At 46.6% G+C, this 25,000-nt stretch overlaps 1 protein-coding gene across 1 annotated transcript in view; it reads left to right on the top strand.

The window, feature by feature from the left end:
• grin3ba (glutamate receptor, ionotropic, N-methyl-D-aspartate 3Ba) overlaps positions 1-25,000 on the top strand; it is a 494,405-nt gene that overhangs the window by 369,509 nt on the left and 99,896 nt on the right. The window contains exon 8 of the mRNA XM_061969217.1: positions 13,039-13,154. Within this exon, the coding sequence (XP_061825201.1) occupies positions 13,039-13,154 (116 nt within the window). The remainder of the gene's footprint in view (positions 1-13,038; positions 13,155-25,000) is intronic.

Below are 25,000 nucleotides of genomic sequence, written 5' to 3'. Positions count from 1 at the left end.
GACGTCAAGGAAGTTGACGGTTTGCTTGTTGGCTTCAATCGTGATCCGTAGGCCGTTCTCTTTGAAAATTTGGCATATGCGCTTCTTGGTATTCTCGCTTTTTTGGATAACCTTATTAACACACATATATATATATATATATATATATATATATATATATATATATATATATATATATATATATATATATATATATATATATATATATATATATGTGTACTTATTTATTTATTTATACACACACACACACACACACACACACACACACACACACACACACACACACACACACACACACACACACACACACACAAAAACTGTAATTAGTCTGTCCCTTGGCCAAAGGTGGGCCCTGAGTCAAAACATTTTGGGACCCCTGCCCTATTGTGTCACCATTAAGTCCAACTTTTAAAGTCGGTGAAATAGCAAATAGGGTGTTGTGGATTTTGGTGAGAAATCTCCCAAGGCTGCTTGACATAAAGAAGAGTTTCGAGAGGAAACAATCACAGGACATGTTGGAGGGCAAACATCTCTCAGGTGTGGAAGAGCATCAAACATGAAAATGTGTTGCGGGTCAGAAGAAATAACACAAACACTTCCATCCTCCTCTCACCACACCTGCGATGCACACCGCCCAGGTGCATGCTGGGTAACATCAGTCCCTGTTTGTGTCCCTAAAGAAGCTCTCGCGTCTGACAGTCTCGCCTCGGGTAAAAATAAAACACCTCTTGTGCTGCCAACACAGCAGAAACTTCTGGAAAGTCAGCCTTTTGTGGAACAGTAAACATGGCAAAGCAGGAATGAAGCCGCACTTAAATCTCAGCCAAGGTTAAGTCAGAGTAGACGTTGCTTCTTCAATTGTTCTTTCATGACTTGAAAACTAAACAAAAAAAGGTTGGTTTGTATGAAAAACTAGATCTAAAAAACGGTTTGATTGTCAATTTTTATTTCATTTAACTAAATCACCAGTCAGTCGGAACGGAAAAAAACGGACTAAAAACAATTTGTTTTCTATATTCCGACAAACAGTTATTATGTTATTGTGAAAAAACAACTTTTCTTACCTATTGGTACCTGTTTTTGTGTATTTGGGATCTGCATAAGTCCCAAAAATGTGAAATCTAACCACGGATACTTTGCAGAGATATTTATAGAATAATCTTGCCTTCCTTCATACTTCCATTTGGATTTTGCACAATTTCTGACGTTTTTCCCAGTTGTGACGTCGGGACATTACCCATCCATCCATCCATCCATCCATGGATGGATGGATGGATGGATGAAGGAAGTATGAAGGAAGGCAAGATTATTCTATAAATATCTCTGGATGGATCCAGGGTTTGCTGGGAACGTCTGGCAGAGTCTCCTGTCAGAGAGAGTTTCAATTCCCACCTCCGGAAGAACTTTGAACATGTCACGAGAGAGGTGCTGGACATTGAGTCCGAGTGGACCATGTTCCGCACCTCTATTGTCGAGGCGGCCGATTGGAGCTGTGGCCGCAAGGTAGTTGGTGCCTGTCGTGGCGGTAATCCTAGAACCCGTTGGTGGACGCCGGCGGTGAGGGATGCCGTCAAGCTGAAGAAGGAGTCCTATCGGGTTCTTTTGGCTCATGGGACTCCTGAGGCAGCGGACAGGTACCGACAGGCCAAGCGGTGTGCGGCTTCAGCGGTCGCGGAGGCAAAAACTCGGACATGGGAGGAGTTCGGGGAAGCCATGGAAAACGACTTCCGGACGGCTTCGAAGCGATTCTGGACCACCATCCGCCGCCTCAGGAAGAGGAAGCAGTGCACTACCAACACCGTGTATGGTGCGGATGGTGTTCTGCTGACCTCGACTGCGGAAGTTGTGGATCGGTGGAGGGAATACTTTGAAGACCTCCTCAATCCCACCAACACGTCTTCCTATGAGGAAGCAGTGCCTGGGGAATCTGTGGTGGGCTCTCCTATTTCTGGGGCTGAGGTTGCTGAGGTAGTTAAAAAGCTCCTCGGTGGCAAGGCCCCGGGGGTGGATGAGATCCGCCCGGAGTTCCTTAAGGCTCTGGATGCTGTAGGCCTGTCTTGGTTGACAAGACTCTGCAGCATCGCGTGGACATCGGGGGCAGTACCTCTGGATTGGCAGACCGGGGTGGTGGTTCCTCTCTTTAAAAAGGGGAACCGGAGGGTGTGTTCTAACTATCGTGGGATCACACTCCTCAGTCTTCCCGGTAAGGTCTATTCAGGTGTACTGGAGAGGAGGCTACGCCAGATAGTCGAACCTCGGATTCAGGAGGAACAGTGTGGTTTTCGTCCTGGTCGTGGAACTGTGGACCAGCTCTATACTCTCGGCAGGGTCCTTGAGGGTGCATGGGAGTTTGCCCAACCAGTCTACATGTGCTTTGTGGACTTGGAGAAGGCATTCGACCGTGTCCCTCGGGAAGTCCTGTGGGGAGTGCTCAGAGAGTATGGGGTTTCGGACTGTCTGATTGTGGCGGTCCGCTCCCTGTATGATCAGTGTCAGAGCTTGGTTCGCATTGCCGGCAGTAAGTCGGACACGTTTCCGGTGAGGGTTGGACTCCGCCAAGGCTGCCCTTTGTCACCCATTCTGTTCATAACTTTTATGGACAGAATTTCTAGGCGCAGTCAAGGCGTTGAGGGGATCCGGTTTGGTGGCTGCAGGATTAGGTCTCTGCTTTTTGCAGATGATGTGGTCCTGATGGCTTCATCTGGCCAGGATCTTCAGCTCTCACTGGATCGGTTCGCAGCCGAGTGTGAAGCGACTGGGATGAGAATCAGCACCTCCAAGTCCGAGTCCATGGTTCTCGCCCGGAAAAGGGTGGAGTGCCATCTCCGGGTTGGGGAGGAGATCTTGCCCCAAGTGGAGGAGTTCATGTACCTCGGAGTCTTGTTCACGAGTGGGGGAAGAGTGGATCGTGAGATCGACAGGCGGATCGGTGCGGCGTCTTCAGTAATGCGGACGCTGTATCGATCCGTTGTGGTGAAGAAGGAGCTGAGCCGGAAGGCAAAGCTCTCAATTTACCGGTCGATCTACGTTCCCATCCTCACCTATGGTCATGAGCTTTGGGTTATGACCGAAAGGACAAGATCACGGGTACAAGCGGCCGAAATGAGTTTCCTCCGCCGGGTGGCGGGGCTCTCCCTTAGAGATAGGGTGAGAAGCTCTGCCATCCGGGGGGAGCTCAAAGTAAAGCCGCTGCTCCTCCACATGGAGAGGAGCCAGATGAGGTGGTTCGGGCATCTGGTCAGGATGCCACCCGAACGCCTCCCTAGGGAGGTGTTTAGGGCACGTCCCACCGGTAGGAGGCCACGGGGAAGACCCAGGACACGTTGGGAAGACTATGTCTCCCGGCTGGCCTGGGAACACCTCGGGGTCCCACAGGAAGAGCTGGACGAAGTGGCTGGGGAGAGGGAAGTCTGGGCTTCCCTGCTTAGGCTGCTGCCCCCGCGACCCGACCTCGGATAAGCGGAAGAAGATGGATGGATGGATGGATGGAGACTTTGAACTGTTTTTAGCTTTTAACTTTTTGAACTGTTTTTAACTTTTAAACTGTTTTTATCTAACAAACTGTTCTTAGGGTAATTTATATTTGCTTTTTAAATGTGTATTTTTATTTCTGTTTTAAAAGTTATTTTTTAGTCTGTCCTTTGCCTTCATTTCTTTGCGGTGTACAGCCCTTTGTTTTTCAACGGTGCTTGTCTTTAAAGGGCTTTATAAATAAAGTTGGTATGGTATGGTATGGTATTGTAGTCCAACGTCATAGTCCTTCTTTTTTCCCTATCCTCTTGTTGTGGGGCAGACTGGCTCGTACATGCACATGTAACATCCGCTGTTGCAGTGACGTGCAGAAGAAAAAAAAAATGTAAAAAGAAAAAAAAATAATTAAATTGTTATTTGTATCCAGTGATTATACTATAAAGTTATTTCCCATTTAACTTCACCAGTTTTAGATTATTTTTATTCAAAATCGCTGAATTTTCACTATTGCCATTCAAATACTGAGAAGAGACGGTGCGGTGAACAGCAGCCAGTTGAGGCACGTCACTCAGTGCCTCAACATGGATTGCGCAATGACTCGGCTAACTGCTGGCCTGCTGTGCAGTGAGACTGTATTGCTATATGAATTATATTATACATTTCCATAGTTTAGTTAGCTGAGGTATATAATGTACAGTGTATTTTGTCATCAACTGTATGTGTGTAACGTATTTCTTGTGCTGAGCGATCATAAAACGGCTGCAAAAGACGCACTGGCTGAGGCTCCAGTAGCCCCGCCTCCTGCACCCCCGCCGTAGAATTGTTATATCAACTAAAGCCCACACTTAAACTTTCCACGTGCAAGATTGAATCTATTTAAAAAAAGTTATTTCATAAGAAGCCAAAAAGTGCAAAAACAATAATGTTCGTGTTGGAGGAGTTGTGAATGACTGCAGGGCCACAACATTAGGTACACCTGCAGACTGCAGGTGTATCTAATTCACAACTCCTCCAACATGAACATTATTGTTTTTGCACTTTTTGGCTTCTTATTAAATAACTTTTGTAACTTTAGCCGCACCTAAAAACCACAAATTTACTCAAAAGCTGACAGTGCGGCTTTTAACCCGGTGCGCTTTATATATGGATTAATATTAAGATTCATTTTCATAAAGTTTCGGTCTCGCAACTACGGTAAACAGCCGCCATCTTTTTTCCCCGTAGAAGAGGAAGTGATTCTTCTTCTACGCAAGCAACCGCCAAGGTAAGCACCCGCCCCCATAGAACAGGAAGCGCTTCTTCTTCTACTGTAAGCAACCACCCGCCCGCGTAGAAGAAGAAGAAGAAGAAGCGCGCGGATATTACGTTTCATTTCCTTTGTGTGTTTACATCTGTAAAGACCACAAAATGGCTCCTACTAAGCGACAAGTTTCCGGTTCATGAAAAGACGCAATCTCTCCATCCGCACACGGACTACTATTTCACAGCAACTGCCTAAAGACTTTCAAGAAACCTGGCTACTTTCCGTGCATATTGTAAAAACAAGATAGCTGAAAAAAAGATCCGGCCAGAGAACATTATCAACATGGACGAGGTTCCACTGACTTTTGATATTCCTGTGAACCGCACTGTGGATACAACGGGAGCACGTACGGTGAATATTCGCACCACAGGGAATGAGAAGTCATCCTTCACTGTGGTTCTAGCTTGCCATGCTAATGGCCAGAAACTTCCACCCATGGTGATATTCAAAAGGAAGACCTTGCCAAAAGAGACCTTTCCAGCCGGCGTCATCATAAAAGCTAACTCGAAGGGGATGGATGGATGAAGAAAAGATGAGCGAGTGGTTAAGGGAAGTTTACGCGAAGAGGCCGGGTGGCTTTTTTCACGCAGCTCCGTCCATGTTGATATACGACTCCATGCGCGCCCACATCACGCTGGTTTTTAATATATTATTAAAGTTTGACTGACCTATCTGACTGTTTTTTTGACATTCCTTTAGCGCAGTTAGATGCGGCTTACAACACGGGGCGGCTTATAGTTGGACAAAGTTTTGAAATATGCCGTTCATTGAAGGCGCGGCTTATAACCCAGGGGCGCCTTATGGTGCGGAAAATACGGTATTTTTATGGGCTTTCCTATTTGTGATGTTAAGTTCCTGTTATGCGCTGTTATACAGTACATGCCTCGAGCTCTTATTTTGAAGGCGCCAAGAGCGGAAGTGATGACATGTTGTAGTGGAGCGGAGGTTTTTGAAAGAAGGTAAATAAAGTGGTCCTCGTGTAAACTGGAGCCTCCGTGTTTGTTATTTTGTAGTTTCATACAGTATAGGCCACATTTATAAACCCTCGGTTACACTTTTTTAAATAGATTCAATCTTGCACGTGGAAAGTTGAAGTGAGGGCTTTAGTTGATATAACACACCCGTCAGGGGGTGCATTAATCCAGCACAACAGCGGCGAATGGACTTCATTTATAAGTAAAGGTAAGACCGTAATAACGTTTTTTTTGATTAAATGTGCTTTTTTGTGTGCTACAGTTTGTATGTGTAAAGTTAAAGTTAAGTTAAAGTAGCAATGATTGTCACACACACACTAGGTACCGGGAATTGGTACCGTATCTGGCGTTCTAGAAAGTAGATATAGTCTTATGTGTGGATTAAGGCAGTAGTCATTTATATTGTTGTGTTTACAAACACACCTCCTTGTTGACGTGTAACACAAGCCGTGTTTGTGACACTTAAATCCGCTTTGTGGCGAGAGGACCGCTCTATAATTAGAGGTCAATTAGGTTCACGCGGATCAATGGAAGAGAAGAGTCCTTTGCAGTGTGTGGAGAAGAAAAGAAAAGAAAAAAAAAAAGCCCTATCAGTCTGCCACAGAGGCTGTCGGCTTAGTTTAATGACATACGTGTTTACACGTCCCACAATGCACTTCATCACATCCACGCCGGCTGGCGGGGAGGAGGCGGCAACGTCCAAAGTTCTTGCATGAGGGAGCGCGGAAGTGTCTTAGTGGAACTGTCTAACGCCTATGATGTGTGTGTGTGTGTGGTGTGTGTGTGTGTGTGTGTGTGTGTTGGAATAATTGTTTGTAAGTTATCACAAAAGAAACGTTGTATTATGAATGCTGTCTTTCGAGGCCTAACAAGAGGAAGAAGGCTCGTGAAACGCCACTGTGATTTCAACACGGACAGATGGCAGGATCTGCTCAACTTCCAGAGGAACTCTCTTTGAAGTGTTAAACGAACTCTCTCTGAAGTATTTCACAAACTCTCTTCCAACTATTTGGTAACCGAGGTCAACGCTATTTACGACCCGCTGCCCTCTTGAAGATGCTGTGGTCAGGAGACGGGAGGGGTTATCCATTTGTCCTCCAACACCTGCCCCAGCTGGATCCAGGAAGAGCCCAAGCCCGAGAAATCCTCTTCTTGGTCTTCAAAGCGACCGAAAACAATGACTGTTTTACATACTTCCCATTCCTGCTGTGACATGTGTTGGTGCGTGAACATTGAACATCTGAATTAAAAGAGGAGACGAAAACCTTCTTGGTCAGAGCGTGGTGCAGGACTGTGAAGAGAGTGCAGTGGCCATGTCTCTCCTCAATATTGGATCCAAATTGAATTATGTCTCTGTTTGATTCCTTGCCTTTTGTCTTGTTTAATAGATGTCCTCAGTGTTTAAACGTGACAGTGTGTGTTCTGGCAATGCTTACTTAATGGGGACCTTTAGGGGACCTCTGACGGTATGGGGACAAAAAAACAGGTTCCCCTAAAGGGAAACCTTTTTAAATGGTGTTAATCATTTAAAAAGGTTTAACCATTAATAGTACTGTGATTGTGTATTGATTGATTGATTGATTGAAACTTTTATTAGTAGATTGCACAGTACAGTACATATTCCCTACAATCATACTTGCCAACCTTGAGACCTCCGATTTCGGTAGGTGGGGGGCGGGGGGGGCGTGGTTGGCGGCGTGGTTAAGAGGGGAGGAGTATATTTACAGCTAGAATTCACCAAGTCAAGTATTTCATATATATATATATGTATATATATATATATATATATATATATATAAGAAATACTTGACAAAATACTAAGTCAAGTATTTCATATATATATATGTGTATATATATATATATACATATATATATATATATATATATATATATATATATATATATATATATATATATATAAGAAATACTTGACTTTCAGTGAATTCTAGCTATAAATGTATATTTATTCTATTATATATATGTATATATATATATATATATATAAAATAAATACTTGAATTTCAGTGTTCAGCGGTCATTTACGTTAAGGAAGTAGTTTGACATGTACTTCGGTATCAGGGAGGCGTAGCGGATTTTATAGACCAGGCTCAGTGCAAGTTGTTTTACTCTGTCCTCCACCCTGAGCCAGCCCACTTTGGAGAAGTGGGTAGGAGTGAGGTGTGATCTGGGGTCATACTTGCCAACCTTGAGACCTCCGAGTTTCGGGAGGTGGGGCGGGGCATGGTTGGGGGCGTGGCTAAAAGGGGAGGAGTATATTTACAGCTAGAATTCACCAAGTCAAGTATTTCATATATATATATATATATATATATATATATATATATATATATATATATATATAAGAAATACTTGACGTTCAGTGAATTCTAGCTATATATATATATATATATATATATATATATATATATATATATATATATATATATATATATATATATATATATATATATATATATATATTTATTTTATTATATATATTTATTTATTTTATTTTATATATATATATAAATACGTGAATTTCAGTGTTCATTTATTTACACATATACACACACATAACACTCATCTACTCATTGTTGAGTTAAGGGTTGAATTGTCCATCCTTGGTCTATTCTCTGTCACTATTTTTCGATCCATGCTGAACAACCTCTCTGATGAGTGCTTTCATCAAATGCACTAGATGGCAGTATTGTCCTGTTTAAGAGTGTCACAACATTGCTGTTTACGGCAGACGAACTGCTTTACGGTATACAAAAACGTGACTGCTGTTGTTGTGTGTTGTTGCCACGCTGGGAGAACGTTAATGAAACTGCCTAACAATAAACCCACATAAGAAACCAAGAACTCGCCCTCCATCATTCTACAGTTATAACATGATTGGGCAGGTACGCTGTTTATATTGTGGAGGACCTGAGTCCGCCTGAATTTTGGGAGATTTTCGGGAGAAAATTTGTCCTGGGAGGTTTTCGGGAGAGGCGCTGAATTTAGGGAGTCTCCCGGAAAATCCGGGAGGGTTGGCATGTATGTCTGGGGTGGAGGTCTAGAAGTAATCTGACTAGCTTGTTCTGGGATGTTTGGAGTCTAGATTTGAGGGTTTTGGAGGTGCTAGGGTACCAGGAGGTGCATGCGTAATGGAAAAAGGGTTGAACGAGAGTTCCCGCTAGAATCTTCATGGTGCTTTTGTTGACCAGAGAGGAGATTCTATAGAGAAATCTCGTTCGTTGGTTGACCTTTTTGATTACCTTGGTTGCCATTTGATCACAGGAAAGATTAGCCTCTAGAATGGAACCTAGGGAGGTGACCTCATCTTTCCTGGTGATAACAATGTCACCCACTTTTATAGTGAAGTCACTGACTTTCTTAAGGTTGATGTGGGACCCAAACAGGATGGATTCAGTTTTACCCAAGTGTATGGATAGCTTGTTGTCAGCGAGCCAGGTGCAAGTTCTACTGAGGATTTTCTCCACCTGTGACTTGTCCTTGTCTGATACCAGCATGGCCGAGTCGTGGTATGGTATCCATCCTTAGTTAAAACTAATATATTTTTCCAAAAACAAAATGTGGTTTAGTGTTCCCAAGGCTGACATTTTCATACAGCATGATTATAAAACAAGACTCTGCAGCATTGCGTGGACATCGGGGGCGGTACCACTGGATTGGCAGACCGGGGTGGTGGTTCCTCTCTTTAAGAAGGGGAACCGGAGGGTGTGTTCTAACTATCGTGGGATCACACTCCTCAGCCTTCCCGGTAAGGTCTATTCAGGTGTACTGGAGAGGAGGCTACGCCGGATAGTCGAACCTCGGATTCAGGAGGAACAGTGTGGTTTTCGTCCTGGTCGTGGAACTGTGGACCAGCTCTATACTCTCGGCAGGGTCCTTGAGGGTGCATGGGAGTTTGCCCAACCAGTCTTTATGTGCTTTGTGGACTTGGAGAAGGCATTCGACCGTGTCCCTCGGGAAGTCCTGTGGGGAGTGCTCAGAGAGTATGGGGTATCGGACTGTCTGATTGTGGCAGTCCGCTCCCTGTATGATCAGTGCCAGAGCTTGGTCCGCATTGCCGGTAGTAAGTCGGACACGCTTCCAGTGAGGGTTGGGCTCCGCCAAGGCTGCCCTTTGTCACCCATTCTGTTCTGAACTTTTATGGACAGAATTTCTAGGCGCAGTCAAGGCGTTGAGGGGATCTGGTTTGGTGGCTGCAGGATTAGGTCTCTGCTTTTTGCAGATGATGTGGTCCTGATGGCTTCATCTGGCCAGGATCTTCAGCTCTCGCTGGATCGGTTCGCAGCCGAGTGTGAAGCGACTGGGATGAGAATCAGCACCTCCAAGTCCGAGTCCATGGTTCTCGCCCGGAAAAGGGTGGAGTGCCATCTCCGGGTTGGGGAGGAGATCTTGCCCCAAGTGGAGGAGTTCAAGTACCTCGGAGTCTTGTTCACGAGTGAGGGAAGAGTGGATCGTGAGATCGACAGGCGGATCGGTGCGGCGTCTTCAGTAATGCGGACGCTGTATCGATCCGTTGTGGTGAAGAAGGAGCTGAGCCGGAAGGCAAAGCTCTCAATTTACCGGTCGATCTACGTTCCCATCCTCACCTATGGTCATGAGCTTTGGGTTATGACTGAAAGGACAAGATCACGGGTACAAGCGGCCGAAATGAGTTTCCCCCGCCGGGTGGCGGGTCTCTTCCTTAGAGATAGGGTGAGAAGCTCTGTCATCCGGGGGGAGCTCAAAGTAAAGCCGCTGCTCCTCCACATGGAGAGGAGCCAGATGAGGTGGTTCGGGCATCTGGTCAGGATGCCACCCGATCGCCTCCCTAGGGAGGTGTTTAGGGCACGTCCGACCGGTAGGAGGCCACGGGGAAGACCCAGGACACGTTGGGAAGACTATGTCTCCCGGCTGGCCTGGGAACGCCTCGGGATCCCCCGGGAGGAGCTGGATGAAGTGGCTGGGGAGAGGGAAGTCTGGGCTTCCCTGCTTAGGCTGCTGCCCCCGCGACCTGACCTCGGATAAGCGGAAGAAGATGGATGGATGGATGTTCCCAAGGCTGACATTTTCATAGCATGATTATAAAACATGGTTACCTTAAAGTATGATTCACATTCAGAATGTTCCCTCCTTCTGTATATGCTAGTTGGAGTGGCAGACAACTTCATTACTGCTAAATAGCACTTTTCAGTCATGTCACAGAAGATGCAGGATTTGCTTGAACATTTAAGTGGTGAAACTTCCTATAAGAGGACAGCTGCAGTGCTGTATTCTGACCATCATGTCATAGTTAATTTGAACTTTTTTTTTTTTTTTAAATGGTCCTCAGTAGTCACGTACAAATTTGTGTGAATTATGCAAAATGATTTAAATTTGGTCCCCATGAACCATATGAACTCTTTTCCCCCAGGGTCCCCAGTAAGAATGATCAGCACATTACTTCATCAATCCAGAGATTTAAAGACGTGTATGAGAGAGAAAAAAAAGAGAAAAAAAAAAAAAGAGGAAAAAAAATAAAATAAAGAAAGAAAAAAGACGTCCATCCATCCATCCATCTTCTTCCGCTTATCCGAGGTCGGGTCGCGGGGGCAGCAGCCTAAGCAGGGAAGCCCAGACTTCCCTCTCCCCAGCCACTTCGTCCAGCTCCTCCCGGGGGATCCCGAGGCGTTCCCAGGCCAGCCGGGAGACATAGTCTTCCCAACGTGTCCTGGGTCTTCCCCGTGGCCTCCTACCGGTCGGACGTGCCCCAAACACCTCCCGAGGGAGGCGATCAGGTGGCATCCTGACCAGATGCCCGAACCACCTCATCTGGCTCCTCTCCATGTGGAGGAGCAGCGGCTTTACTTTGAGCTCCCCCCGGATGACAGAGCTTCTCACCCTATCTCTAAGGGAGAGCCCCGCCACCCGGCGGAGGAAACTCATTTCGGCCGCTTGTACCCGTGATCTTGTCCTTTCGGTCATGACCCAAAGCTCATGACCATAGGTGAGGATGGGAACGTAGATCGACTGGTAAATTGAGAGCTTTGCCTTCCGGCTCAGCTCCTTCTTCACCACAACGGATCGATACAGCGTCCGCATTACTGAAGACGCCGCACCGATCCGCCTGTAGATCTCACGATCCACTCTTCCCTCACTCGTGAACAAGACTCCGAGGTACTTGAACTCCTCCACTTGGGGCAGGGTCTCCTCCCCAACCCGAAGATGGCATTCCACCCTTTTCCGGGCGAGAACCATGGACTCGGACTTGGAGGTGCTGATTCTCATCCCAGTCGCTTCACACTCAGCTGCGAACCGATTCAGTGAGAGCTGAAGATCCTGGCCAGATGAAGCCATCAGGACCACATCATCTGCAAAAAGCAGAGACCTAATCCTGCAGCCACCAAACCGGATCCCCTCAACGCCTTGACTGCGCCTAGGAATTCTGTCCATAAAAGTTCAGAACAGAATGGGTGACAAAGGGCAGCCTTGGCGGAGTCCAACCCTCACTGGAAACGTGTCCGACTTACTGCCGGCAATGCGGACCAAGCTCTGACACTGATCATACAGGGAGCGGACCGCCACAATCAGACAGTCCGATACCCCATACTCTCTGAGCACTCCCCACAGGACTTCCCGAGGGACACAGTCCAATGCCTTCTCCAAGTCCACAAAACACATGTAGACTGGTTGGGCAAACTCCCATGCACCCTCAAGGACCCTGCCGAGAGTATAGAGCTGGTCCACAGTTCCACGACCAGGACGAAAACCACACTGTTCCTCCTGAATCCGAGGTTCGACTATCCGGCGTAGCCTCCTCTCCAGTACACCTGAATAGACCTTACCGGGAAGGCTGAGGAGTGTGATCCCACAATAGTTGGAACACACCCTCCGGTTCCCCTTCTTAAAGAGAGGAACCACCACCCCGGTCTGCCAATCTAGAGGTACCGCCCCCGATGTCCACGCGATGCTGCAGAGTCTTGTCAACCAAGACAGCCCCACAGCATCCAGAGCCTTAAGGAACTCCGGGCGGGTCTCATCCACCCCCCGGGGCCTTGCCACCGAGGAGCTTTTTAACTACCTCAGCAACCTCAGCCCCAGAAATAGGAGAGCCCACCGAAAAAAGACGTGTATGAGCAAACTGGGCAGTGGACATTTTACCTATTTTTTTTTATGCCTGCACAACCTGTAGAAAGTCATGATCAAAAACTTGGTCTGCATTCCAAATGATAACCAGTATGTGTGTGTGTGTGTGTGTGTGTGTGTGTGTGTGTGTGTGTGTGTGTGTGTGTGTGTGTGTGTGTGTGTGTGGTGAAGGACAGATCCCCCGATGTTAGACGCCTTCATCATGGACAAGGCCCTGCTGGATTTCGAGGTGTCCATCGATGCAGACTGTAAGCTGCTCACGGTGGGCAAGCCCTTTGCCATTGAAGGTGCTCACACCAACACTCACACCAACACACACACAAACACACAACACAAACACACCAACTTTGTATTTGTAGTTTTTATTCGGATGTCATGACATTGCTGTGGGTTTCACACTCAAATAAGGCAAACATTGCCTCGTCACCGTCTTTTTTCTGTTGTTTTCGTGCCAAAAAGTCAAGGTTTTCATTGGCCATTTATAAATAAACTTACAGTCCACATTGATTATTTTTTACATAATTAATAATAATTCATGTGCGATGTCAGGTTCAAACACTGATGACATCTATTAAACAGGACAAGAAGCAAAGAATCAAACAGAGACAGAATTAAATTTGGCTCAATTTGAGGAGAGACGCTTGGACACTGTACCCTTGTGCAGAGTCTCAGCACGCTCTGGCGAAAGATCGTACGCCTCCTCCTTTATTTGGACTTCCCCTGACCACGTGGCAACAGCTGCTTCCAAAGGGACGTGGGTCGTAAACAGCGCTGCCTTTGGTTACAGAACAGTACAAAAGAAAAGGTCGTAAAACAGTTCAAAGAAAGGTTCGTAAAAGAGTTCAAAAAAGCGGTGTCTGGAACTTGGGCAGATCCTGCCTTCTATCCGCTTTGTAGTCCTTGGCTTAAAACAATATATTTATGTTGATTACAATACATGAAAGAAAACAGAACACCTTCTTTTTTCTGCTGTTTTCGTACCAAAACGTCCAGGTTTTTATTGGCCATTTATAAATAAACTTACTGTCCACATTGATTATTTTTGACATAATTAATAATAATTCATGTGCGATGTCAGGTTCAAACACTGATGACATCTATTAAACAGGACAAGAAGCAAAGAATCAAACAGGGACAGAATTAAATTTGGCTCAATTTGAGGAGAGACGCTTGGACACTGTACCCTTGTACGCCTCCTCCTTTATTTGGACTTCCCCTGACCACGTGGCAACAGCTGCTTCCAAAGGGACGTGGGTCGTAAACAGCGTTGCCTTTGGTTACAGAACAGTTCAAAAGAAAAGGTCGTAAACACTTCACAGAATAGGTCGTAAAACAGTTCAAAGAAAGGTTCATAAAAGAGTTCAAAAAAGCTGTGTCTGGAACTTGGGCGGATCCTGCCTTCTCTCCGCTTTGTAGTCCTTGGCTTAAAACAATATCTTTCTGTTGATTACAATACATGAAAGAAAACAGAACACCTTCTTTTTTCTGCTGTTTTCGTACCAAAAAGTCCAGGTTTTTATTGGCCATTTATAAATAAACTTACAGTCCACATTGATTATTTTTTACATAATTAATAATAATTCATGTGCAATGTCAGGTTCAAACACTGATGACATCTCTTAAACAGGACAAGAAGCAAAGAATCAAACAGAGACAGAATTAAATTTGGCTCAATTTGAGGAGAGACGCTCGGACACTGTACCCTTGTACGCCTCCTCCTTTATTTGGACTTCCCCTGACCACGTGGCAACAGCTGCTTCCAAAGGGACGTGGGTCGTAAACAGCGTTGGCTTTGGTTACAGAACAGTTCAAAAGAAAAGGTCGTAAACACTTCACAGAAAATGTCGTAAAACAGTTCAAAGAAAGGTTCGTAAAAGAGTTCAAAAAAGTGGTGTCTGGAACATGGGCAGATCCTGCCTTCTCCCTGCTTTGTAGTCCTTGGCTTAAAACAATATCTTTATGTTGATTACAATACATGAAAGAAAACAGAACACCTTTTTTCTGCTGTTTTCGTACCAAAAAGTCCAGGTTTTTATTGGCCATTTATAAATAAACTTACAGTCCACATTGATTATTTTTGATATAATTAATAATAATTCATGTGCGATGTCAGGTTCAAACACTGATGACATCTATTAAACAGGACAAGAAGCAAAGAATCAAACAGAGACAGAATTACATTTGGCTCAATTTGAGGAGAGACGCTTGGACACTGTACCCTTGTACGCCTCCTCCTTTATTTGGACTTCCTCTGACAACGTGGCAACAGCTGCTTTCAAAGGGATGTGGGTCGTAAACAGCGTTGCCTTTGGTTACAGAACAGTTCAACAGAAAAGGTCGTAAACACTTCACAGAATAGGTCGTAAAACAGTTCAAAGAAAGGTTCGTAAAAGAGTTCAAAAAAGCGGTGTCTGGAACTTGGGCAGATCCTGCCTTCTCTCCGCTTTGTAGTCCTTGGCTTAAAACAATATCTTTATGTTGATTACAATACATGAAAGAAAACAGAACACCTTCTTTTTTCTGCTGTTTTCGTACCAAAAAGTCCAGGTTTTTATTGGCCATTTATAAATAAACTTACAGTCCACATTGATTATTTTTTACATAATTAATAATAATTCATGTGCGATGTCAGGTTCAAACACTGATGACATCTATTAAACAGGACAAGAAGCAAAGAATCAAACAGAGACAGAATTAAATTCGGCTCAATTTGAGGAGAGACGCTTGGACACTGTACCCTTGTGCAGAGTCTCAGCACGCTCTGGCGAAAGATTGTACGCCTCCTCCTTTATTTGGACTTCCCCTGACCACGTGGCAACAGCTGCTTCCAAAGGGACGGGGGTCGTAAACAGCGTTGCCTTTGGTTACAGAACAGTTTAAAAGAAAAGGTCGTAAACACTTCACAGAAAAGGTCGTAAAACAGTTCAAAGAAAGGTTCATAAAAGAGTTCAAAAAAGCGGTGTCTGGAACTTGGGCAGATCCTGCCTTCTCTCTGCTTTGTAGTCCTTGGCTTAAAACAATATCTTTCTGTTGATTACAAAACATGAAAGAAAACAGAACACCTTCTTTTTTCTGCTGTTTTCGTACCAAAAAGTCCAGGTTTTTATTGGCCATTTATAAATAAACTTGCAGTCCACATTGATTATTTTTTACATAATTAATAATAATTCATGTGCGATGTCAGGTTCAAACACTGATGACATCTATTAAACAGGACAAGAAGCAAAGAATCAAACAGTGACAGAATTACATTTGGCTCAATTTGAGGAGAGACGCTTGGACACTGTACCCTTGTACGCCTCCTCCTTTATTTGGACTTCCCCTGACCACGTGGCAACAGCTGCTTTCAAAGGGACGTGGGTCGTAAACAGCGTTGCCTTTGGTTACAGAACAGTTCAAAAGAAAAGGTCGTAAACACTTCACAGAAAAGGTCGTAAAACAGTTCAAAGAAAGGTTCGTAAAAGAGTTCAAAAAAGCGGTGTCTGGAACTTGGGCAGATCCTGCCTTCTCTCCGCTTTGTAGTCCTTGGCTTAAAACAATATCTTTCTGTTGATTACAATACATGAAAGAAAACAGAATAAACCTTCTTTTTTCTGCTGTTTTCGTACCAAAAAGTCCAGGTTTTTATTGGCCATTTATAAATAAACTTACATTCCACATTGATTATTGTTGATATAATTAATAATAATTCATGTGCGATGTCAGGTTCAAACACTGATGACATCTATTAAACAGGACAAGAAGCAAAGAATCAAACAGAGACAGAATTAAATTTGGCTCAATTTGAGGAGAGACGCTCGGACACTGTACCCTTGTGCAGAGTCTCAGCACGCTCTGGCGAAAGATTGTACGCCTCCTCCTTTATTTGGACTTCCCCATACCACGTGGCAACAGCTGCTTCAGAGTCTCAGCAGGGCTCTGGCGAAAGATTGTACGCCTCCTCCTTTATTTGGACTTCCCCTGACCACGTGGCAACAGCTGCTTCCAAAGGGACGTGGGTCGTAAACAGCGTTGCCTTTGGTTACAGAACAGTTCAAAAGAAAAGGTCGTAAACACTTCACAGAAAAGGTCGAAAAACAGTTCAAAGAAAGGTTCATAAAAGAGTTCAAAAAATCGGTGTCCTGCCTTCTCTCCGCTTTGTAGTCCTTGGGTTAAAACCAGTGACGTGCAGTCACTAGAGGCAGGTGAGGCGTGGCCTCACCTGCCATCATGGAAAGAAAAAAAATGTAAAAATATATTTTTTTAATTAAATTGTTATATGTATCCAGTGATTATACTATAAAGTTATTTTCCATTTAACTTCACCCGTTTTAGATTATTACTATTTAAAATCGCTGAATTTTCACATTTGCCGTTCAAATACTGAGAAGAGACGGTGTGGTGAACAGCAGCCAGTTGAGGCACGTCACTCAGTGCCTCAACATGGACGGACTCGGCTAACTGCTGGCCTGCTGTGCAGTGAGACCGTATTGCTATATGAATTATATTATACATTTCCATAGTTTAGTTAGCTGAGGTATATAATGTACAGTGTATTTTGTCAACAACTGTATGTGTGTAACGTATTTCTTGTGCTGAGCGATCATAAAACGGCTGCAAAAGACGCACTGTGTGAGGCTCCAGTAGCCCCGCCTCCTGCACCCCCGCCGTAGAATGCACGGCAACCCCTGACGTGAGTGTTATATCAACTAAAGCCCACACTTAAACTTTCCACGTGCAAGATTGAATCTATTTAAACATAAAAAGCCAAAAAGTGCAAAAACAATAATGTTCGTGTTGGAGGAGTTGTGAATGACTGGGTCACAACATTAGGTACACCTGCAGACTGCAGGTGTATCTAATTCACAACTCCTCCAACACCAACATTATTGTTTTTGCACTTTTTGGCTTCTTATTAAATAACTTTTGTAACCAATTTTTATGGGCTTTCCTCTTTGTGATGTTAAGTTCCTGTTATGCGCTGTTATACAGTATATGCCTTGAGCTCTTATTTTGAAGGCGGCAAGAGCGGAAGTGATGACATGTTGTAGTGGAGCGGAGGTTTTTGAAAGAAGGTAAATAAAGTGGTCCTCGTGTAAACTGGAGCCTCCGTGTTTGTTATTTTGTAGTTTCATACAGTATAGGCCACATTTATAAACCCTCGGTTACACTTTTTTAAATAGATTCAATCTTGCACGTGGAAAGTTGAAGTGAGGGCTTTAGTTGATATAACACACCCGTCAGGGATTGCATTAATCCAGCACAATAGCTGCTCATGGATTTATTTTATAAGTAAAGGTAAGACCATAATAACGTTTTTTTTATTAAATGTGCTTTTTTGTGTGCTACAGTTTGTATGTGTAAAGTTAAAGTTAAGTTAAAGTAGCAATGATTGTCACACACACACTAGGTGTAATGAAATTTGTCCTCTGCATTTGACCCATCCCCTTGATCACCCCCTGGGAGGGGAGGGGAGCAGTGGGCAGCAGCGGCGCCGCGCTCGGGAATCATTGTTGGTGATTTAACCCCCAATTCCAAGCCTTGATGCTGAGTGCCAAGCAGGGAAGAATGCTGGTATGAGCTTTTAAACATAACCCGTTAACTGCTGCCAATCAAATGGTGAATAAGATACTCTTTAGGGTTCATATGTTTGTAAATCTGACTGTGATGAAGTCAGTGCCTCACAAGCCATCAACCTCACCGCACGTCACTGGTTAAAACAATATCTTTCTGTTGATTACAATACATGAAAGAAAACAGAACACCTTCATGTTGCTTCCCCCCCTACACGGTGGAGTTTTACAACCCTTCTTCTTGGTCGGTTCTAAGACATGTTGTTGCTTCTCGCTGGGAACTCATTCCAACACAAAGTTGTTAGATCAAATGATTCTAACATACAGTGTTCTCTTCAAGTCCGCAGTATAGCAAAGAAACACGCTCACAATAAAATGTACACTTTCAAGTAGAAATATTACACCCCAAACTTGGGCCCGCGGGTCAAATCCCGCCGTCAGCATCCACAATCTGGCCCATGTGACGTCCTGAATCCATTTTTTTGTTCTTGTTGTTTTGTTTGTACAAAACCCAAAACAAGTGAAAATTGTAAATAAAAAATAGAATGCATCCATCCATCCATCCATCTTCTTCCGCTTAGTTCCCAGGCCAGCCGGGAGACATAGTCTTCCCAACGTGTCCTGGGTCTTCCCCGCGGCCTCCTACCGGTCGGACGTGCCCTAAACACCTCCCTAGGGAGGCGTTCGGGTGGCATCCTGACCAGATGCCCGAACCACCTCATCTGGCTCCTCTCCATGTGGAGGAGCAGCGGCTTTACTTTGAGCTCCCCCCGGATGGCAGAGCTTCTCACCCTATCTCTAAGGGAGAGACCCGCCACCCGGCGGAGGAAACTCATTTGGGCCGCTTGTACCCGTGATCTTGTCCTTTCGGTCATAACCCAAAGCTCATGACCATAGGTGAGGATGGGAACGTAGATCGACAGGTAAATTGAGAGCTTTGCCTTCCGGCTCAGCTCCTTCTTCACCACAACAGATCGATACAGTGTCCGCATTACTGAAGACGCCGCACCGATCCGCCTGTCGATCTCACGATCCACTCTTCCCTCACTCGCGAACAAGACTCCGAGGTACTTGAACTCCTCCACCTGGGGCAAGATCTCCTCCCCAACCCGGAGATGGCACTCCACCCTTTTCCGGGCGAGAACCATGGACTCGGACTTGGAGGTGCTGATTCCCATCCCAGTCGCTTCACACTCGGCTGCGAACCGATCCAGTGAGAGCTGAAGATCCTGGCCAGATGAAGCCATCAGGACCACATCATCTGCAAAAAGCAGAGACCTAATCCTGCAGCCACCAAACTAGATCCCCTCAACGCCTTGACTGCGCCTAGAAATTCTGTCCATAAAAGTTATGAACAGAATCGGTGACGAAGGGCAGCCTTGGCGGAGTCCAACCCTCACTGGAAACGTGTCCGACTTACTGCTGGCAATGCGGACCAAGCTCTGACACTGATCATACAGGGAGCGGACTGCCACAATAAGACAGTCCGATACCCCGTACTCTCTGAGCACTCCCCACAGGACTTCCCGAGGGACACGGTCGAATGCCTTCTCCAAGTCCACAAAACACATGTAGACTGGTTGGGCAAACTCCCATGCACCCTCAAGGACCCTGCCCAGAGTATAGAGCTGGTCCACAGTTCCACGACCAGGACGAAAACCACACTGTTCCTCCTGAATCCGAGGTTCGACTATCCGGCGTAGCCTCCTCTCCAGTACACCCGAATAGACCTTACCGGGAAGGCTGAGGAGTGTGATCCCACGATAGATAATAAATAGAATGCAATGATGTGCAAATCCTTTTCAACTTATATTCAATTAAATACGCTGCAAAGACAAGATATTTCATGTTCAAACCGAGAAACCGGCGGGCGCTTCTGGGTGTTGTTGATAAATGGCTTTGGCTTTGCACTTGCAGATGTAGCGACCAACTGTAGTTACTGACAGTGGTTTTCTGAAGTGTTCCTGAGCCCATGTGGTGATATCCTTTACACACCGATGTGGCTTTTTGATGCAGTACAGCCTGAGGGATCGAAGGTGCGTAATATCATGGCTTACGTGCAGTGATTTCTCCAGATTCTCCGAACCTTTTGATGATATTATGGAGCGTAGATGGTGAAATCCCTAAATTCCTTGTTGAGAAATGTTGTTTTTAAACAATTTGCTCAGGCATTTGTTGACAAAGTGGTGACCCTCGCCTCGTCCTTGTTTGTGAATGACTGAGCATTTCATGTTTTTATACCCAATCATGGCACCCACCTGTTCCCAATTAGCCTGTTCACCTGTGGGATGTTCCAAAAAAGTCTTTGATGAGCATTCCTCACCTTTCTCACTCTTTTTTGCCACTTGTGCCAGCTTTTTTTGAAACATGTTGCAGGCATCAAATTCCAAATGAGCTAATATTTGCAAAAAAGAAGAAAGTTTCTCAGTGTGAACATGAAATTGTCATGACTTGGTTCTGGGTGTTTGCTTTTCCGGGATGCAACGGAAAGTTGGCACAGGCGAGACGGGAATGAAGGTACATGATTTATTTGTTATTATCAAAAAAAAAAGGAATAAACGAAAAGCGCGCACAGTGGCGGAGAATAAACTATGGAACCAAAAGACTATAAACATGGAACAAAAACTGACAAAAATAGTTGCATGAAGAATGGACATGGAAAGAATGGACAGAGCATAAATGTGGGGATGTCGTCAGGACGAACAACAGAAAATGAAAAGCTTAAATACTACAGACATGATTAACGGAAACAGGTGCGTGACTCAAAACGTGAAATACCCAAAGTCGCTTTACATGTGTGTGTGGGGGTGGGGGGACGATAAAAACAACTTTATTAGAAAAATAAAAAATAAAAGTAAAAATAAATAAATAAATAAGAGACACCTACGGCAGGGTCAGTTTGGAAAGGTTAATGTGAAGAGGTGAGTTTTTAGGGTGGCTTTGAAGGTAGGGAGGGAGGGGGCATCTCTGATGTGCCTGGGGAGAGCGTTCCAGAGAGAGGGGGCAGCCACGGAGAAGACCCTGTCGCCCCAGGTTCGGCGCCTGGTCTTGGGCACCTCAAGGAGGCCGGCATCTCTAGACCTGAGGGAACGGGACGGGACGTGTGGCTGGAGGAGGTCAGAGAGGTAGGGTGGTGCCAGGTTATGGAGTGCCTTGTAGGTGGTGAGGAGTATTTTAAAGGTGATTCTGTATTTGACAGGCAGCCAGTGGAGGTCATGAAGGACAGGTGTGATGTGCTCTCTGGAGCGGGTTCCGGTGAGCAGGCGGGCAGCAGAGTTCTGGACGTATTGCAGTTTGTTGAGGGTTTTGGAGGTGATGCCGTAGAGGATGCTGTTGCAGTAGTCTAGCCGGGATGAGATGAAGGCGTGGATGAGGGTTTCGGCAGCAGAGGATGTGAGGGAGGGCCGGAGACGGGCAATGTTTCTGAGGTGGAAGAATGCAGTTTTGGTGATGTGGTTTACGTGGGGGAGGAGTGAAAGGGTAGGGTCGAAAATTACACCTAGATTGCGGATGTGGGTGGAGGTAGTGACAAGGGAGCCGTCGATGTTTAATGAAAAGTCCTGAGTGGTGCGAGTGAGGGAGTCGGGGCCAATGATAATTATTTCAGATTTGTTGCAGTTGAGCTTTAGAAAGTTTTTTTGTATCCAGGTTTTTATGTCTGTGAGGCAGGTGGTGAGGGTGGAGTGGGTGGCTGTGGTGATGGTCGTGGTGGAAATGTATAGTTGTGTGTCGTCGGCATAGCAGTGAAATTGAAGGCCGTGGTGTCGGAGGATCTGACCGAGGGGTAGGAGGTAGATGGTGAAGAGTAGGGGGCCAAGTACTGAGCCCTGGGGGACGCCGTGGGTGACTGGGGCAGTGGAGGAGGTGCAGTTGTTGGTTGAGATGAATTGCTGACGGTCAGAGAGGTAGGATTTCATCCAGGAGAGGGCAGTGCCGGATAAACCAAGGGAGGAGTGGAGGCGTGTTAGGAGGATGGAGTGGTTGATGGTGTCGAAGGCAGAACTGAGGTCGAGGAGGATGAGAATGGAGAGGGAACCAGAGTCGGCGGAGAGGCGGATGTCATTGGTGACCTTGAGGAGGGCAGTACTGAGCCCTGGGGGACGCCGTGGGTGACTGGGGCAGTGGAGGAGGTGCAGTTGTTGGTTGAGATGAATTGCTGACGGTCAGAGAGGTAGGATTTCATCCAGGAGAGGGCAGTGCCGGATAAACCAAGGGAGGAGTGGAGGCGTGTTAGGAGGATGGAGTGGTTGATGGTGTCGAAGGCAGAACTGAGGTCGAGGAGGATGAGAATGGAGAGGGAACCAGAGTCGGCGCAGAGGCGGATGTCATTGGTGACCTTGAGGAGGGCAGTACTGAGCCCTGGGGGACGCCGTGGGTGACTGGGGCAGTGGAGGAGGTGCAGTTGTTGGTTGAGATGAATTGCTGACGGTCAGAGAGGTAGGATTTCATCCAGGAGAGGGCAGTGCCGGATAAACCAAGGGAGGAGTGGAGGCGTGTTAGGAGGATGGAGTGGTTGATGGTGTCGAAGGCAGAACTGAGGTCGAGGAGGATGAGGATGGAGAGGGAACCAGAGTCGGCGGAGAGGCGGATGTCATTGGTGACCTTGAGGAGGGCAGTACTGAGCCCTGGGGGACGCCGTGGGTGACTGGGGCAGTGGAGTAGGTGCAGTTGTTGGTTGAGATGAATTGCTGACGGTCAGAGAGGTAGGATTTCATCCAGGAGAGGGCAGTGCCGGATAAACCAAGGGAGGAGTGGAGGCGTGTTAGGAGGATGGAGTGGTTGATGGTGTCGAAGGCAGAACTGAGGTCGAGGAGGATGAGAATGGAGAGGGAACCAGAGTCGGCGGAGAGGCGGATGTCATTGGTGACCTTGAGGAGGGCAGTACTGAGCCCTGGGGGACGCCGTGGGTGACTGGGGCAGTGGAGGAGGTGCAGTTGTTGGTTGAGATGAATTGCTGACGGTCAGAGAGGTAGGATTTCATCCAGGAGAGGGCAGTGCCGGATAAACCAAGGGAGGAGTGGAGGCGTGTTAGGAGGATGGAGTGGTTGATGGTGTCGAAGGCAGAACTGAGGTCGAGGAGGATGAGAATGGAGAGGGAACCAGAGTCGGCGGAGAGGCGGATGTCATTGGTGACCTTGAGGAGGGCAGTACTGAGCCCTGGGGGACGCCGTGGGTGACTGGGGCAGTGGAGGAGGTGCAGTTGTTGGTTGAGATGAATTGCTGACGGTCAGAGAGGTAGGATTTCATCCAGGAGAGGGCAGTGCCGGATAAACCAAGGGAGGAGTGGAGGCGTGTTAGGAGGATGGAGTGGTTGATGGTGTCGAAGGCAGAACTGAGGTCGAGGAGGATGAGGATGGAGAGGGAACCAGAGTCGGCGGAGAGGCGGATGTCATTGGTGACCTTGAGGAGGGCAGTACTGAGCCCTGGGGGACGCCGTGGGTGACTGGGGCAGTGGAGGAGGTGCAGTTGTTGGTTGAGATGAATTGCTGACGGTCAGAGAGGTAGGATTTCATCCAGGAGAGGGCAGTGCCGGATAAACCAAGGGAGGAGTGGAGGCGTGTTAGGAGGATGGAGTGGTTGATGGTGTCGAAGGCAGAACTGAGGTCGAGGAGGATGAGAATGGAGAGGGAACCAGAGTCGGCGGAGAGGCGGATGTCATTGGTGACCTTGAGGAGGGCAGTACTGAGCCCTGGGGGACGCCGTGGGTGACTGGGGCAGTGGAGGAGGTGCAGTTGTTGGTTGAGATGAATTGCTGACGGTCAGAGAGGTAGGATTTCATCCAGGAGAGGGCAGTGCCGGATAAACCAAGGGAGGAGTGGAGGCGTGTTAGGAGGATGGAGTGGTTGATGGTGTCGAAGGCAGAACTGAGGTCGAGGAGGATGAGAATGGAGAGGGAACCAGAGTCGGCGGAGAGGCGGATGTCATTGGTGACCTTGAGGAGGGCAGTACTGAGCCCTGGGGGACGCCGTGGGTGACTGGGGCAGTGGAGGAGGTGCAGTTGTTGGTTGAGATGAATTGCTGACGGTCAGAGAGGTAGGATTTCATCCAGGAGAGGGCAGTGCCGGATAAACCAAGGGAGGAGTGGAGGCGTGTTAGGAGGATGGAGTGGTTGATGGTGTCGAAGGCAGAACTGAGGTCGAGGAGGATGAGAATGGAGAGGGAACCAGAGTCGGCGGAGAGGCGGATGTCATTGGTGACCTTGAGGAGGGCAGTACTGAGCCCTGGGGGACGCCGTGGGTGACTGGGGCAGTGGAGGAGGTGCAGTTGTTGGTTGAGATGAATTGCTGACGGTCAGAGAGGTAGGATTTCATCCAGGAGAGGGCAGTGCCGGATAAACCAAGGGAGGAGTGGAGGCGTGTTAGGAGGATGGAGTGGTTGATGGTGTCGAAGGCAGAACTGAGGTCGAGGAGGATGAGAATGGAGAGGGAACCAGAGTCGGCGGAGAGGCGGATGTCATTGGTGACCTTGAGGAGGGCAGTTTCTGTGCTGTGGAGTGAGCGGAAGCCGGATTGGAACTTTTCGTATAGGTTATTGTGGTGAAGGTGGGATTTGATTTGGGAGGCAACTGCACGTTCGAGAAT

The sequence above is a fragment of the Nerophis lumbriciformis genome, linkage group LG08, assembly GCF_033978685.3.
Source record: "Nerophis lumbriciformis linkage group LG08, RoL_Nlum_v2.1, whole genome shotgun sequence".
In the NCBI taxonomy this organism is placed as follows: domain Eukaryota; kingdom Metazoa; phylum Chordata; class Actinopteri; order Syngnathiformes; family Syngnathidae; genus Nerophis; species Nerophis lumbriciformis.
The sequence above is the reverse complement of the archived record's forward strand: the minus strand, read 5'-3'. Positions and strand labels throughout refer to the sequence as shown.